Below are 15,727 nucleotides of genomic sequence, written 5' to 3'. Positions count from 1 at the left end.
AAAAAAATTTAAAATTGAACATAAATTATATAATATATATGTTGATTTATTCAAATAATTTCAATTTTTAAAACAATAAATTATATGTTTTAATATATTAAGATTTATATAGATGAAAATATAAAAATTTTAATATAATATTATATAAAAATATTATTAGATAATAAAAATATATAGAAATATGTATAAGTAAATAATTTATATATATTATGTAATTAAAATATATAAAAGTAAATAAATTAGTGTGGATTTATAAAATAGTAAAGATAATGTATAGAACGTGATTACTATAACGAGCTATAAAAAAAGTAATTTAAATGTTGAGTTGGATACGAGAGAGATAAAAAAAATAACAAAGTAGATGTAATGTTTGTAATAGATACTCTTAGGGTCTGTTTGTTTGAGGGATTATATTTTAAATATACTATTATTCATTCTATTTTTTCTCCAAAAAAATATTAAATCAAACACTTATTTTTCATATTTTATACTCCCTCTGTCCCATAAGTAACCTTATGTGTGATATAAAGGTAATGACAATTGTGTAATATATTGTAAGTTGTAAAGCTATTTGTAATATTAAGTAGATAATACAGTTACTGAAAAAAAAAAGAAATGAATACTTTGTTATGGGACGAACTAAAATTGAAAAATAGATAATTTGTTATGAGACGGAAGGAGTACTAAAAATCAAATTTACATTCAAAACATCACATCAACATCTATTTATATCTCATCATACAACTATTCAAATTCAAAATTTTTACTATTCAAATCCCAACTTAAAATCCAAACCCTAAACAAACACACTCGGAATAACTGTTAGGCCCAAATCGGATATTGGGCCCAAATAAGATATTGGGCCTTTATAACACATGAAACAAACAGTACAAAACATAGACACAAAGAAACAACAGTACAATTCCACCAAACGAGTGACACAATCATCAGCACAGTAGTTGGCAAGTTGAGAGTTGGAAGCTACCACATTGTTTGTAGGGCAACAACCAATAGATTGACGAAACGTCAATCCAACGGCTCCTATTGATGCCACGTCATCATTATTTAGACCAATCGAAACCGTCTGTCGTCGACCGAAAGTGACAGCCATGCGGCCATGTCAAAAACAACTTGTGTGCACGTTTTATTTAAATCTTTTTCTTGTTCGAGATATGCAGTTCCCTCACCTCACCTGTGCCGTGCCGCCTTCGGTTCGTGTGCATAAATATTCAAAATCCGCAACTACTCTCCGTCTCTCGTCGGATGAAATCAGTTTCGGTGATTGGTGTTAGTCGCCGTTTTCATCACTTACTCCGGATTGTTTTCCTCAATTTTTGCCTGGTGTTGGATTTGTCTTCTCAAATCCCCAAACGCCTGCTTGTTTGCGCTTTGATGAAGCTGAGCTTGGGGCTTATGCTGAGAGTGAGCTGCTGTTGGATTGAGGTTTGTATTTTTGGGGATTAATTTGGTCTAGTGCGTTCGTTTCTTTTATTTTCTAGAATGGCGATTTTGATTTTGGTTTTGTTTGCGTTTAGTTGAATTTGTTTAATTTCTTAATTTTTGAATTGTGGAACTGCGTTTCTATCGTATATAGTGCCGATTTTGTTCTGAATGGGGTGCTTCAGAATTTTTTTAAGTGTGGAGTAGTGTGCCCATTGATGTTCGTCTGTGTTGAGTGTTGACCGCTGCATTTCTGGCTAGAAAAAAATTGTGATGTTACTGCGGTTGTTTAGTGGATTTTGTTCAGTATGCTAGAGCACTAGAGGCTTCCTAATTGCTCCTGATCTTTCATTTTAACCTTTTATTTTGAATGATTTTCAACTTTCAATCGAGATTATTCAAAAGTGTACTAGAGCTGCAGAATTACATTGTATTGGGAAAATAATAAAAGTAAAGTTAGTGCCTAGTTATTGGCAAATCAACCACTGGCAAGGTTTGTAGTGCTGGTTGTGATCTATAAACAAAAGTTTTACACTGGACTAAAATAGCTTGCATGAGGTTCTTTCAATCTAGTTTGAAGTTGCTAAGATGAAATTTTCAATTTCATTGTGTTTGTGTGAGAAACTTAGCTTTGTCTCACTAACAGTTGCTAGGTGGTGAGATTGTGGTGTATGAAACCTAGCTTAGTGTTATTGTGTGACAATAAGCTAATTATCAAACCTACTTGTTAGTTAATAGTTTTATGTTATAGAAAATAAATGAACTCGCTAAGTTAGTCTATTTGTTGTGGTCTACATATCAACTTCATGAGATTTAGCGCTTCTTTTGAGGACTGTTGGAAGATGTTTAGAAATAAATATAGAGTGATGGAGCATTCTATCAACTTAAAGATATACTTTTGGGTGAAATAAATTTTAGTTTGTGGACAAAGAACAAATAGTTAATAGCAACTTGTATCAGATTGGGGAGGCCAGGCCGTGCATTCGAATCTCATTAATAAGGGTGTCACATGTTGAGGTTTTGGGGACGATATTTCGTTTGCAAGGGGAGTTTGCTGAAAACCTAGGTAAGTTTATAATGATGCATCTCCGTGTCAGCTTGAGTGATTTGAACATGTAATGAAAATTTGAACATATCTTGACGACACATGTCTTAGCTAGCTTATGACTAGGAGAGCATATGAACTAAAGTGCTTGAATCATGCTCGGCTATGTGCACCGTGTGCGTGTGTTTCCAAAAGAAAAACAAACTTAATGGATAATACAATAGTACTATATAATCTTTTAGGTGAAGATAAAAAAGATTCAACATATAAAATGATTGAGATTGAGACTAAACCTTATTAATTCTGTTGAGCTCTATATATCATTCTCGATCCCACAATGCTTCTTGATGCATGTGGATAACCACCTAGTTATATTAATGCCATATTTATTTTATTTGTTGAAGGTAGTTGTTCTTGTAAGAAATAAATTCCATTTATTGAAATGAGAGTGCTTAAGCAAGTTATGAAATGATCATTGTATCTCCTAAGTACAATATCAATCAATTAGAATAGCCGGAAGAGAGATTTTTCGTCGCATTTATTGAAATAAACAATGCCTTGTTATTTCTATCAACGAATGGGCTTTTTCTCTGCCTAGCCTTTTCAAATTTCTACAAAAATTGAAATGCAATAGATGATATTAGTGTTTGTATGGATACTAACATCAATTCCTCTTATTCCTGCCAGGTCAAAACATCGATTATACACTACACCTTCCTGTCTATTTTCCATGTAAGCAAATGAATCCAACGAAGCAGTATCGCTGCATGCACTCCGCCTGCTGCTTATGTACAGCAGGGCACCTTACCGAAGAAATCATCTTCTTAGTCTTCAACCAACTAAACTGGAATCCCAAATTAATCGCTGCATTCTCTTGCACATGTAAATGGTTCGACGATCTTGCCAAGCGAATACTGTGGAAGGAATTCTGCAAAACCCGAGCTCCAAAGATGATGCTCGATTTACAGTCCAATGGAAGCCATAGCGTAGATGGAAACTGGCGCGCCCTCGGTAAGCTCCTCATATACTGCTCAGGATGCAACAAGGACGGGTTATTCAAGAGCAACCAAATCCCGGGACACTTTGTGTACAGGACTCGATTCTCAAGGACATCAGGCAAGAGCTTTCTGTTACCACAATGCAGGACGGATGTTCTATACGTGTCTGATCCATGCGAGCATCTCGACCAGGGGGATGATGGTGATGTCGGATTTTTCCGTGGGATTTTCAAATCTTTTGTCACATCGAAGGTCAGGAAAATGCTTATAAGGAAAAGCGCACCACTGCATCCGACGGAAGTGTGCCCTTACTGCAAAGCGAAGCTCTGGAACATGCTGGCTGCAAAAATGGTGCCATCGAGCGCAAGCTGTCGCCTAGGCGCGTATGAAGACTGCATCGAGTATTACGTTTGCCTTAACGGACATATGCTTGGGATTTGCACGCTGCTGCCGTTGTCGGACACTGATGAGGTGGCGTCGGAAGACGACGGATAAGCTCATGCAAATATAATATATCAGGTAGCCTTCAGCCTCATCTTCTTTCCTTAATGGCGCTTAGCTATTCAAATCTTATTGTTAATGTTTATAAAGGGAGCAATTGAATGCAACTAACTGCCTACCTGTTGATGAAAAGAGAGAATGGATTGATTGCTTCAAGGGAGTGGGCAGCACAGGTAAGTTTGTGTTTTGGCTGTGTATTAATTATGTGTTGTTTGTTGTATCTATCGAGTCTCTAACTCATGACGGCCCTTCTTTAAAATCCTCAAATGCTGTTAGTAGTTCTTTCTACTCACCAAATGCTCACTTACTGTAGAAAATTTTACATTAATAACGTGTCTTAAGTGAACTGCAGTTTAGTACTCAAAGAACTTCATTATGACAGTAAGCGTAGTACTATTTTTAACTATAGAAATCTCAGTTGTGTACTCTACTGTAGGTAGGGAAGTTACGGACCGCTGTTTTTGGCTTGTGTCAGTTCACGAGTGATAGCACGTGCACGTGCATGCATTCGATATCCTCATGTTGCCGATGAAACCGCCTCTTGGTTTTCTGAGGATGAAGCTTCGGAAGCCGATTCCAGCTTCCGGAAGACGAACTTCTGCTGGGGCAATTGGCCATTGGAAAAGGCCGTGACCTCGGTGTCGACAAGTATACTGTCCTCCTCCTTGTAGTCGCCTCTCAAAATCCCCTTTGCGAGTTCGTTTTCAATGTACTGTTGGATCACTCGTTTCACCGGCCTTGCTCCGTAGTTCGGATCATAGCCGAGGCTCCCTAAGAGCTCTATCGCTGCGTCGCTCACCTCTATCTTCATCTTCCGATCGGCTACCCTTTTCTGCACCCGATCCAACTGCCATAAACACCAAGAGAAGATATTAGTCAAGCCGCATTGTTCAGCAAGTGGGACAAATGGGTATTTACCTGTAAGCGAACGATGCTGCTGATCTGTTCCCGGTCGAGAGGCTGGAACACTATATACTCATCGACCCGGTTCATGAACTCGGGGCGGAAAATTGCACGTGCAGCCTCCATCACGCGATGTTTTATCGTCTCGTAAGCCATCTCCGTGTTCTCATCCTCCTGCGTGTTCAGTATATACTGCGATCCGACGTTCGACGTCATGATAATCACAGTATTCGTGAAGCTCACGGTCCGCCCTTGTGAGTCGGTCACCCTCCCGTCGTCGAGGATTTGAAGAAACACGTTGAATACGTCGGCGTGGGCCTTTTCTATCTCGTCGAACAGAATAACAGCGTACGGCCTCCTCCGCACCGTCTCTGTTAACTGGCCCCCTTCCTCGTACCCAACGTACCCAGGCGGCGCCCCTATCAGCCTCGACACAGCATGCTTCTCCATGTACTCGCTCATGTCGATTCTCACCATCGCTTCCTCCGTGTTGAAGAGGTAAGAGGCGAGCGCCTTGGCCAGCTCGGTTTTCCCGACACCTGTAGGGCCCATGAACATGAAGCTCGCGATTGGGCGGTTGGGGTCCGATAAGCCCGCTCTCGATCGCTGTATGGCTTCTGCGACGGCTCGTACTGCAGGGTCCTGTCCGACTACGCGCTTGTGCAGCTCTTCCTCCAAGTGCAGGAGCTTCTCCCTCTCGGATTGTTGTAGCTTGGAGATGGGAATTCCCGTCCATTTGCTGACTATTTCTGCGATGTCGTTCCCGGTGACTTCCTCTCTGAGCATCGACTTTCCCGACCTCATGTACTCATCCAATTCTTTCTCTGCAGTGTCGAGCTGACGCTGCAGGGAATTTAAGCTCCCGTATTTCAACTCGGCCGCCCGATTGAGATCATACTCTCGCTCGGCTTGCTGTATCTCCAGATTTACTCTATCGATCTGTAAAAGTTTTTAAGTTAGAACTCTATAAGTTTCCGGTACCAAAAGGGTTCGAATCGGAAAAAATGTATACCAAGCAAGGATTAAGCAATTACCTCTTCCTTGATCGATTGGATGCGCGTCATTACAGATTTTTCATGCTCCCATTGCTCGGTCAGATCGGCCTGTCTCTGCTTCAAGAGAGACAGTTCTGCCTCCAGGCGATTCAACCTATCTTTCGATGCTTTATCAGTATCATTAGTCAGGGATAGCCTCTCCATCTCAAGTTTTAGAACTGCCCGATTAATTTCATCGAGAGCTGTTGGTTTTGAAGTTATCTCCATTTTCAATTTGGCAGCAGCTTCATCGACAAGGTCAATAGCTGGAATGGAATAAGTATTAAATAGTCAGTAGATATATATCATCATATAATGCGGAAGGAGCGAAAAAGGAACTGCGAAAGAGGGAATCTCTACCTTTGTCGGGAAGAAACCGCCCACTGATGTAACGATCGGATAGAATTGCTGCTTCGACAAGGGCACCATCTGAGATACGGACTCCATGGTGCAGTTCATATCTTTCCCTCAAACCACGGAGGATAGAGACAGTGTCTTCTACAGTGGGTTGGTCGACGTACACCTGCTGGAACCGACGTTCCAGGGCTGGATCTTTCTCTATGTATTTACGGTACTCGTCTAAGGTGGTGGCTCCGATGCACCGGAGCTCTCCACGGCCAAGCATGGGCTTCAAGAGGTTCCCGGCATCCATTGCACCGTTTGTCGCACCTAAAAATGCATAACATCCGTATTTTAGGGTGTCGGAGAACTGAACTATTGACGGCAAGTAGAACCTAGGTGGCAGAAGAGCCTTGAAATGTGCTATGGTATTGGTAACTAAATCATTGATTAAAATGTCTGGTGAATTAACAATGGCAGTTACCTGCACCAACTACTGTGTGGATTTCATCGATGAAGAGGATTATCTGGCCATCAGAATCAGTGACTTCCTTCAGCACAGCCTTTAATCTGTCTTCAAATTCTCCGCGGTATTTTGCACCAGCAATTAGAGCTCCCATGTCGAGAGATATCAACTGCACCAAGAAACGGAATTAGCTTCAACAGACGTAGTGCGAGCTAGACGTGATGGCAATATCGATAGCTCAAGCTTATATACATACCCTGCGATTCATCAAAGCCTGTGGAACATCTCCTTGTACAATCCTCTGCGCAAGCCTGCCATTCAGAGAAAATATGTATATATATATATATATATATTACAGACAACTTGAAACCCTCTAATTCGAAATTGAATCAGCAATTTCTATCTTCAAATTGCCATTTCCTTAGTTTGCATAAGTATGTTTATATCATTATAAAAAGAATGATTATTGGCTTACCCTTCAGAAATTGCAGTTTTTCCAACACCAGGCTCACCGATTAGAACAGGATTATTCTTAGTTCTCCTAGAAAGAATCTGTATGCATCTCCTTATCTCGTCATCCCTTCCTATGACTGGGTCCAGCTTGCCTGCTCGAGCCATGGCTGTCAAGTCTTTTCCATATTTTTCAAGTGCTTCATATTTTCCTTCGGGGTCTGCGGAAAATGGAAAACAGCACAGATAAGATTTACCCTTTTCAAATGCAACTTAGAACAAATCTGGCATAATCTACTACAAAGAATGAAAATTAAGAAACTAAAACACAGAATCTCTTTCCAACGAAAGCTTCAACAATATAGTTTCGTGTATGATCTGTTTGAATCCAAGTGCATAGCTAGTTTACGATATTGCGAAAATCAGTATAAATTTCAGAACATGTTCTGTTCCCCTTCTCAAAGAGTGCACATCCAATCTAAAACTCAGGACTTAGAACTCTACCACGACTAATGCCGGCAAGGCAACCACTCCCAAGTGGTAAGATTCACTATAATTTAAGTTACTCATATAAAACAGGCAGTATGGATAAGCAAACGACACTCAATAATCAATGACAATGTTCTATCAACTTTAAAACTTGCATAATAGAGAAATGTAAATACTTACCCTGGTCAATAACTGTTTGACGTCCTCGAATGGCCTGAATGGCATCTTTCAATGATTTCAGTGAAAGTTGGAAATCCTTGAATAACTGCTTCCCGAAACGCTTATCTTCTGCAAAACCAAGAACCAGATGCTCCACTGAGACGAATGAGTCGCCGAACTCTTTCTTGTACTCCCTGGCTTGCTGTAATAGCGCTTCAAGATCTCGTCCTAACATTGTGCCAGCGGATTCACCAAGAACCTGACATGGTGTTTACAGAGGTTACACATGTCACAAAATCACCAAGTCAACCTCAATGAATCATATTATGAATGCCAAACTATTCATGCTTTATGCAGGCTAATAGCCATAATAACAAGTTAAACTGATACTGACTAGTGCATAGACAATCACATCTTCAATATACATAAATAGAATTGGAGAGAACATTTTATAATTGGTGTTATGCCACAGTAAAATGACAAAGAAACATATGAAGATGATAAAATTTAGATGCAATTTTAAGTCAATTGCATAGATCCTAAAATTTGCCGATCCTAACAGAAGTAAATCACTTAGCACTACATAAAACAGTAATATGGAATAACTGAAGACAATTTCAAGTTACCTTTGGCTGGCGTTGAATGTATTTATCCGTTGCTTCAAGCAGACGAGTATTATCCACACCAGCCTTGGAAAAAATACGACGAGCAAGTCCATTCTTCTGCTCCAAAAGAGCCTTCATCAAATGCTCAGTCTCCACTATCTGATGCTTATTCTCCTTCGCCACTTCCGGCGAAGATACAATCGCTTGCCACGCCATTTCCGTGAAATCCCCTTGCGTAATCTGTAGTTGCAAAACAAAACAACAAGAACAATGATAATGATAATGATAATAAATCCTCAAACCAAAGCATTCAATCACATGAACCCAACCACACCATCCAAAAAATGGAAAAACAGCAAAAATCGAAAATCAGCTTACTCGTCCGGTCGAGGAAGCCTCGCAGCGTACTCTGAGTGATCGGAAATTCCTGGCAAATCTATCCGATTTATCCTTGAAAACCGCGCCCTTACTCCTTAACTTCAACGGATTCACATTCTTCAACGCTCCAGGTTTGGTTGAGAAGTTAATACACACCGGCGTTCGGGAGAACAAGGCGGTCCTGCTCGCGCACTCCGACGGATGAACATTAAGCTGAACGGCGGCGTACGACGAGGCAGCCATCAAACTCCGGCGAGGTATCAAAATTGTGAGTGGTATGTAGATAGGTTGGGAGGAAATCTGCTCCGGCGAGATATGAGCGGTGCAACGGTCAGTGATTAGGGGAATTTAAAGGAGGAGACGAGTGGATTCTGGTAGGTTCCAGCGAAACCAACAAGTGTATGTGAAGCTAAATTAGAGAATTCCGGATTGATTGGGGTCAGTGGTAGCATTCGTATCTCGCTTGGGTACACAGAGTGCACGGTGCCATTGGTGCTTCCCCAATCATTTCACGACACGTGTATGGGAGACCTCTAACTTGGGTCACGTATGATTATTGTATTCAAAATGTGATGCGTTTCTTCTGAGTTTAGAAAAAAAAAAAGTTTGAATTTTGTATGAAAATAATATTGGATGATAAGCTTTGTGAGAAGAAAAAATATACTTTTTTTTTTTTAGTCGGTTGTTATTTTTTATTTACCATTTTCTAATTTAACAATGGTACTACTTACCTAACATAATAAATACTCTTTCGACTTACACTATATTACACAAAAGTCATTACTTTTATATTACACAATACTAATAGGGGCATTTTTGTCTTTTTCACTACAATTTATTATAATACTAATATTCAAAAATCTACTTACAAAAAGTAAACGAGCAATCTTGCACCGTGACGGAAGGAGTATATTTTTCGGGAAACTTTGCTAAAAAAAAAATGTGGTTGTGTTCTTTTGTTGTTTGAAATTACGTGTGCTTTGCTTTTTATATACTCCTATATTTTTTCTCACACATTTTTTTTTTTAAAAAATATTAATACACTAAACATTTATTATTTTTTTATTTACTCACATAAAATATATATTTTTGTTATATGAAATAAGAGTATTATCTAAAATTATGTTAATAAAATTTTAATATACAGTAAAAAAGAACAAAATAATACTTCTGTTATTGAAAACTCTATGAATAATATTAATTTTGATTCTAAATAGTAAAAAAAAATAAAAGGCATATATTATCTACCCAACACTATTTTAAAAAATCCTCAATTCTTAAATTAGTATGTGGATATAATTAGATATTAAATAAAATTAAAAGATAAAATTAATTTAAGCCGTGCTGAATTATGCATTTCCATGCTGAAAACACAGACAAATATTTCTATTGAATTATTCTTGTTTATTTATATATTTTTACTTAATTACTATCCAGTTTCCTATAAACATACATCATTACACTCACAAAATATTAATTTAAATTCAAATTAAAAGTGCATAATCCAACTCTAACTAGACAAACTCATTCATTTAGCAGTATGCTTTTATCTTACAAAATATTTTTAAAAGTACAAATAAATAAACCCACTCCGTATATAAATTAAAATAATCAATGCAATTAAGACATTATTTTACTTTTTCAACTCTAAATAAATATTATGGTTGTGGTTGTTTGGGGGATTGGATTGGATTTACACTATTCATTCTATTTTTCTCCCAAAAAATATCAAATCAAACACTTATTTTTTATTTTTTATATTATACTAAAAATTAATTTTACATTCAAAACATCACATCAACACCTATTTATATCACATCATACAATTATTCAAATTCAAAATTTTTACTATTCAAATCCCAACTCAAAATCCAACCCCCAAACAAACACACCCTATATATATATATAAATATAAACACATAAGTTTTTAGTGAAGAAGTTGCTTATAGAGCTTAAAATTCCTTTCTTTTTAAATCCACTTTTCCGTTGTATCCCATAAGCAAAGAACATATTATAGGATATTTAGTAATGTGTGTTTCCCTGCAGAATGACAAGAATTTGGCGCATATCACGAACAAAGAGTAAAGCTGTTTTTTTAATCTAGTATGACTTTAAATGCAACTGTCTAAAAATAGTTCTGTAAGTAATTTTTTTTTTTTTTTTACACATTGGTCACGTTGGTCTACAGTTGCTGACCTAGTGCTGACACGGATGACATGTCATCGCCACCACGTTAGCGACATATGAATTTTTTTTAATTTTGTCTTACAAAATTTTTGGTAAACTATTTTTTAAAGTCCCATATATGACTTTATTTATCATTTTTAGTACTTTAAATAAACTCTTAGGTAAAAATTTTTAGCTAAAATGATCCTCCGACTTGGCATTTACGTGGCGATGCAACGTTAGCAACGGTGGGCCAGCATAGCGAGTTTGGTACTGTAGGACCATTTTAGCGAAAAAAATTTAGTTATGGGACTATTTTGAGACATAATCTACTTAAAGTTTTAAAATGATAAAGGAAGTCAAATACAGGATAAAAAAAAAAAAAAAAAAAAGTTTAGCCCAAGAACAAATGCTACAATTAACTCAATTCCTTTTAAGGTGTAACACAATGATTAAATAATCTCATCCAGTTAACTGTAAACACCAAATCATGTGATAGAAAAAATCAAATTCAAATAAAGACTAGAAAAAACAAAGCAAAACAGTATACAGCCACAGATACACACAAGAAGTACTAAACATATTTCTTCCACAAATTCACAAACCACAAAAACAGTATATGGAAAAGAATAATAATAATAATCTGTATTTTGCCAATATGGCGAGGAATGGTGGCTTACAGAGAATCTGCATCCTAAGTCTCATCTCACAGTCATATGCATTATCATCACCATTATTCCTCTATGAAGGTCAAAAAAACAATGTACGTACGTATGTATCTATGTATCTATGTCCATACTCAATCGAAAAAGGAAAATATACCAACAACAATGAATGCTACTTTACATAACGAAAGAATGGAACTCAGGCCAGTCTAGAAGTGTACCTTTTTATACTGCGCCAAAATCGGGATCCCCTTTGATTTTGGAAAGGCTTTTGAAAATCTTGAAATATCTACACCCCACACGAGGCTTAAAGGCATATATATATATGTACCCGCGATCATGTATCGTCATTTGTCCCATGAGTGCTCAGGTGTGTGTATTTATGTATATGTATCTATATCTTGCATTGGTTGAAGACTGCTACTCAAAGAAGTGGCAATTTCGAATGAAATCATTAGAGTAGTTTACGTACTTGGTCCAAAATGGGCGGAGATGTTCAAAGCCAATCTCCAGCCAGGGCTTTGACTGGCCATTGTAGTGAATCACTGCAGCCTTTTTAACATTTTCAACGGAGGTCTTGTTCTGATAGCCCAACCCCAGCATGTGCCAGGTCGGGGCGATTGGGTGGACGTGGCCCTTGAATGCAATCAGAGCAGGAGGGAGAGTCCCGAGTTTCCATAATGTCATGTTTGACTTCAGATTCTGCAAAATGTAAGAATGCATTGCAAGAACCTCATTCAAAAGCGTATGTTATAGGAGGCGTAAGCATTAAATGGTTTAGTTTCTTATGTAGACAGCATTTTTTCTTTTTTTCAGTATAGCTTACCACATAAATGTGCTTAGGGGTAATATTGAGATTCAATTTTAGATTTCTTACACTTGGACTATGTAAAAAAAAAAAGTCGAATAATAATTTCAATTGGAGGTTGCATAAAATTGAAAAGGGGACATTGAGCAGCAAGTGGTTAGCATACCTCCTTAAGCCATGCATGATATGTATCTCTAATATTCGTCTTTCTCCATGCATCCAAGTCGAAGATATTCATCCCATAGGCCCATGCACAATCATCGGGATTTAAGCTCTTTATTATGAGTGGATGAGAGAAGTTGAAATAGTTCCTGAACCGCTTAGACATGACCCATTCATCTTCTCCTTTGCAAGTCTCTACAGCTCCATTAACTTTTCCATTGAGGTCGATTTCCCAAAGAGGAGCCAGATCCCTTTGAACTACAACATCATCGTCTAAGAAAACAACCTTGTCCAGGCTCGGAAATAGCTGCAGCGTAAATTGTTATTCTAAGCATTGAAACAATAATGATAATACACCAGATGGTGAATGTTGATTTCATATCGATGGTTCCATAATGTAGATGAGCAAAACTATCATCAGCTCTTTTAAAATAAATTCAACACAATTAAAAAGCCATAGATTACCTCAGGAAGGTATATGCGAAGATGATTGAGGAGTGAGATATACTTTGGGCTTCTTGCCTGTAATTTTGAGGCAAATATTCGCGGGGTAAGGTTGCTGAGATTGGCTGTGGTGACATGATTTCCATGATAATAATTCCGTACCCCATAATGGCTCTCAACCGCTTCAAGAACAGGGACATTCTCTCTTGTTAACCAATCAAATTGATGAATACCTTTAACTTCAATGATAGCAGGGTACATAGGATGCAATGCAAACCATGAATGCATGCCTGGATAAGTTTTCTTGTCTGTTATGACATGGAAAACAATCTTTTCAGGGTTTAGGGAAGCCTGGATGGTAGATGTCACAACCACAGAAGCAGCAAGAATGTTGTCAGTCGACACAACAAAGTGGTGGTAAGAGTTGTCGGAAAGCAAAGGAAGTAACTCCGGAGAAGGTAGTTGCCTCCGTGCGTGAGCATTGGAGGAATATTCATCGGTTAGCCTCAATGAAAGACAGTGGATAGACTTAGGAATAGCACTAGCAGCAAAGTGTTTATTCATTAGCTCGGAAAACTTGGACTCCCTGGTCTCTCTTTCATATTTCTCCATCTGTTGGATATTCAAAATATATAAATTTAGCATGGAAATATCCCAGAAATAAATTCTTGCAAATAAAGAGGGATAACATAATCTAAACAAGTAAGGAGAATCTCAAATTCTGGTTCATATCATTTTGCAAACAGAAATAAATCAGGAATGCTATAAGTGCTCTACATGAAGCTATCAGTCTTCCAAGTTTTCATCAATTAATTCATCCAAAAATGCTTTAAATGTATTAAATAAAATATTCGAAACAATGGTGGCAAAGAAGACAAATAATTGCCATCAAACAAGTTTCTATTCTCTTCTAAAATAAATAAGCTTCACTGAAAAGGAAAGGAACAATCAAATTCTTTCACAAATTTGATAAAATCAGTGCAACTCGCACATGATAGCACACCGCACTTTTTCTCCCTTGCATTTAACACATATGGATTCCACTCAAAGATGGCGGACATAGGTCTTATGAGAGCTACAAAAAAATTTACAATATTCATAGAGAAAGAGTAGAATGGAGCTCATACCATTCCTTTCAAAATCAGAGCAAACTCCTTGGCATTATACTTGTTGCTTTTCAATTCAGATACAAGGTTGCTGAATGAGTCCGGGATCTTTAGATTATCTGGGATTTTCTCAGAGTTCACTTGATTCATAATTTTAACCAAGTCCTTGACCAGCTTCTGTCAATGCGGCATCAATATTAGGTTTCAAATGAATGGTCTATTTAAGTTTCATAAAAAGGAAAGTAGAAAGATAAAACGCACCCCAGAATCATCAGCTCTACCAAGAAACTTTGGCCCCAATCGTCTTCCTAAACAGTCTGAAACAGACAGAAATGGAAACACGAGACCTTAAATTTCAATTTCCATATAAGAAGTACAAAAAAGCACATACCAAAAAAGACATTCACAAATAGGCCTATATAGTCGATTATCACTTGTCACATATTCACTTTATTGGAGATGTGCAATACAGATCAACATAACCACAAAGAACCTCAGATCAGTAAAACTTATCCTGTCCCCAGTTCATCGCTAACATTTCTTCAGCTCAATAAGCAAACTACAACTACTTCTGATTGCATTTGAAAAATAAAGGATCACAGCCAACACTACACGAACAACACAAAGGCAGAAACAACAATTCATTCCCATATGGATCACCATGTTACGAGTCCATAATATCATTACCACTAAAGAATCACCAATCATAAACAGACTGCAGGGAAAAGGAAAATGAAGGGAAGTACCAAGTGAGGAGCAATTGTTGACACCTTCAAGTGTAACTAAGGCGGTGAGAATGAACACAAACGGCAACAGAAATGCAAGTATCAAGATGGTGTAGAAGAGCGTGCGATACGAAATGTGCCGAGCTGCAACCTTGATCTTCATCAAATCTCCCACTCCTCCATTGCCAGCAGTTCCACCATTGACGCTCGAAGATATTGTTATACTTCTCATGCTAGGTGAGAAGTGCAGCTGCATCTTCCTCCACCGCCGCCACCGACGCCAATATTTTCAACAACGATAGTTTCCGAATAAAATCGATTCACAAAATCCCTATGAATTGCCCTTGCGCTCTTCACCATCAGATCCGCCGACGCCTCTATTCAGCAATCCTGATTTCCACCTCCGGCGGTGGATTCCACCGCATTCAAAGTCCTAATCCTAGAAATTCGATCATATCCGCAAACCCTAGGATTTCCGATTGCCTCTCCGGTACGTATATCTGCACGCATGCACAAACAACAAATCTTCTGGAAAACCGAACAATGAAGGAATCACGATGCTAGATTTAACGCGACAGTCAAATGAACAAATCAAATCGACTCGAATACGCCTCAGGCACAAAAAATTCTGCCGTATTCCGTCGATCAAATGCTGGTGATTGAATTTCCGAGCCTGGATCGGAAGCCGGAGGAGCGAATGCTGAAGATGAATTTGATTGGCCGATCGATTTCGATCTATAAACAATTTCTTCCTTTTCTTTTCTTACATTTAATTTTCTCCGACAAAAAGTTTGACTGCAGGGGGGCAATGATTGAATTATGGTTAAATGCAATTTTACCCCTA

At 38.0% G+C, this 15,727-nt stretch overlaps 3 protein-coding genes across 6 annotated transcripts; 1 reads left to right on the top strand and 2 right to left on the bottom strand.

The window, feature by feature from the left end:
* Window positions 1–1,151: 1,151 nt before the first annotated feature.
* Window positions 1,152–5,842, top strand: LOC127240192 (EID1-like F-box protein 2). 3 transcript variants are annotated; one of them, XR_007836313.1, is made up of 5 exons: window positions 1,152–1,443; window positions 2,401–2,506; window positions 3,173–4,002; window positions 4,075–4,157; window positions 4,421–5,842. XR_007836313.1 is itself a non-coding variant. In XM_051258720.1 (4 exons), exons 1-3 carry the CDS (start codon window positions 1,264–1,266, stop codon window positions 3,976–3,978), a joined length of 1,092 nt encoding a protein of 363 aa, XP_051114677.1. In that variant the 5' UTR covers window positions 1,152–1,263; the 3' UTR covers window positions 3,979–4,002; window positions 4,075–4,272. The 3 variants fall into 3 exon arrangements, 2 of the variants coding, with proteins under 2 accessions (XP_051114677.1, XP_051114678.1); XM_051258720.1 differs by lacking the exon at window positions 4,421–5,842 and having other exon boundaries at window positions 4,075–4,272; XM_051258721.1 differs by lacking the exons at window positions 2,401–2,506; window positions 4,421–5,842 and having other exon boundaries at window positions 1,154–1,443; window positions 4,075–4,272.
* On the bottom strand, window positions 4,163–9,238 carry LOC127240191 (chaperone protein ClpB3, chloroplastic). The gene is made up of 10 exons (XM_051258719.1): window positions 8,808–9,238; window positions 8,451–8,669; window positions 7,846–8,083; window positions 7,202–7,397; window positions 6,983–7,037; window positions 6,745–6,895; window positions 6,282–6,590; window positions 5,922–6,187; window positions 4,903–5,826; window positions 4,163–4,831 (listed from the first exon to the last, which is right to left on the bottom strand). Exons 1-10 carry the CDS (start codon window positions 9,048–9,050, stop codon window positions 4,502–4,504), a joined length of 2,931 nt encoding a protein of 976 aa, XP_051114676.1. The 5' UTR covers window positions 9,051–9,238; the 3' UTR covers window positions 4,163–4,501.
* Window positions 9,239–11,593: 2,355 nt separating this feature from the next.
* On the bottom strand, window positions 11,594–15,675 carry LOC127240613 (probable galacturonosyltransferase 14). 2 transcript variants are annotated; one of them, XM_051259388.1, is made up of 6 exons: window positions 14,929–15,675; window positions 14,420–14,475; window positions 14,180–14,335; window positions 13,074–13,664; window positions 12,613–12,915; window positions 11,594–12,340 (listed from the first exon to the last, which is right to left on the bottom strand). In XM_051259388.1, exons 1-6 carry the CDS (start codon window positions 15,137–15,139, stop codon window positions 12,059–12,061), a joined length of 1,599 nt encoding a protein of 532 aa, XP_051115345.1. In that variant the 5' UTR covers window positions 15,140–15,675; the 3' UTR covers window positions 11,594–12,058. The 2 variants fall into 2 exon arrangements, with proteins under 2 accessions (XP_051115345.1, XP_051115344.1); XM_051259387.1 differs by having other exon boundaries at window positions 14,905–15,674.
* Between the last annotated feature and the right edge of the window lie 52 nt (window positions 15,676–15,727).

This window comes from Andrographis paniculata, unplaced genomic scaffold (genome assembly GCF_009805555.1).
Source record: "Andrographis paniculata isolate CXL003 unplaced genomic scaffold, ASM980555v1 Contig79END, whole genome shotgun sequence".
In the NCBI taxonomy this organism is placed as follows: Eukaryota; Viridiplantae; Streptophyta; class Magnoliopsida; order Lamiales; family Acanthaceae; genus Andrographis; species Andrographis paniculata.
Note: the sequence above shows the minus strand (reverse complement) of the source record. Positions and strands in the feature narration are given on the sequence as shown.

What these genes read in the sequence shown, in the direction of transcription:
- LOC127240192 (XM_051258720.1), top strand. Translation starts at nt 1,264, where the DNA reads ATGAAATCAGTTTCGGTGATTGGTGTTAGTCGCCGTTTTCATCACTTA. An exon ending in TGAGCTGCTGTTGGATTGAG is followed by an intron (nt 1,444 to 2,400) that starts GTTTGTATTTTT and finishes AACTTGTATCAG; the next exon opens with ATTGGGGAGGCCAGGCCGTG. An exon ending in GGAGTTTGCTGAAAACCTAG is followed by an intron (nt 2,507 to 3,172) that starts GTAAGTTTATAA and finishes TATTCCTGCCAG; the next exon opens with GTCAAAACATCGATTATACA.
- LOC127240191 (XM_051258719.1), bottom strand. Translation starts at nt 9,050, where the DNA reads ATGGCTGCCTCGTCGTACGCCGCCGTTCAGCTTAATGTTCATCCGTCG. An exon ending in AGGCTTCCTCGACCGGACGA is followed by an intron (nt 8,670 to 8,807) that starts GTAAGCTGATTT and finishes TTGCAACTACAG; the next exon opens with ATTACGCAAGGGGATTTCAC. An exon ending in GCGGTTTCTTCCCGACAAAG is followed by an intron (nt 6,188 to 6,281) that starts GTAGAGATTCCC and finishes ATTCCATTCCAG; the next exon opens with CTATTGACCTTGTCGATGAA.
- LOC127240613 (XM_051259387.1), bottom strand. Translation starts at nt 15,139, where the DNA reads ATGCAGCTGCACTTCTCACCTAGCATGAGAAGTATAACAATATCTTCG. An exon ending in GTAGAGCTGATGATTCTGGG is followed by an intron (nt 14,336 to 14,419) that starts GTGCGTTTTATC and finishes CCGCATTGACAG; the next exon opens with AAGCTGGTCAAGGACTTGGT. An exon ending in CTCTGATTTTGAAAGGAATG is followed by an intron (nt 13,665 to 14,179) that starts GTATGAGCTCCA and finishes AATATCCAACAG; the next exon opens with ATGGAGAAATATGAAAGAGA.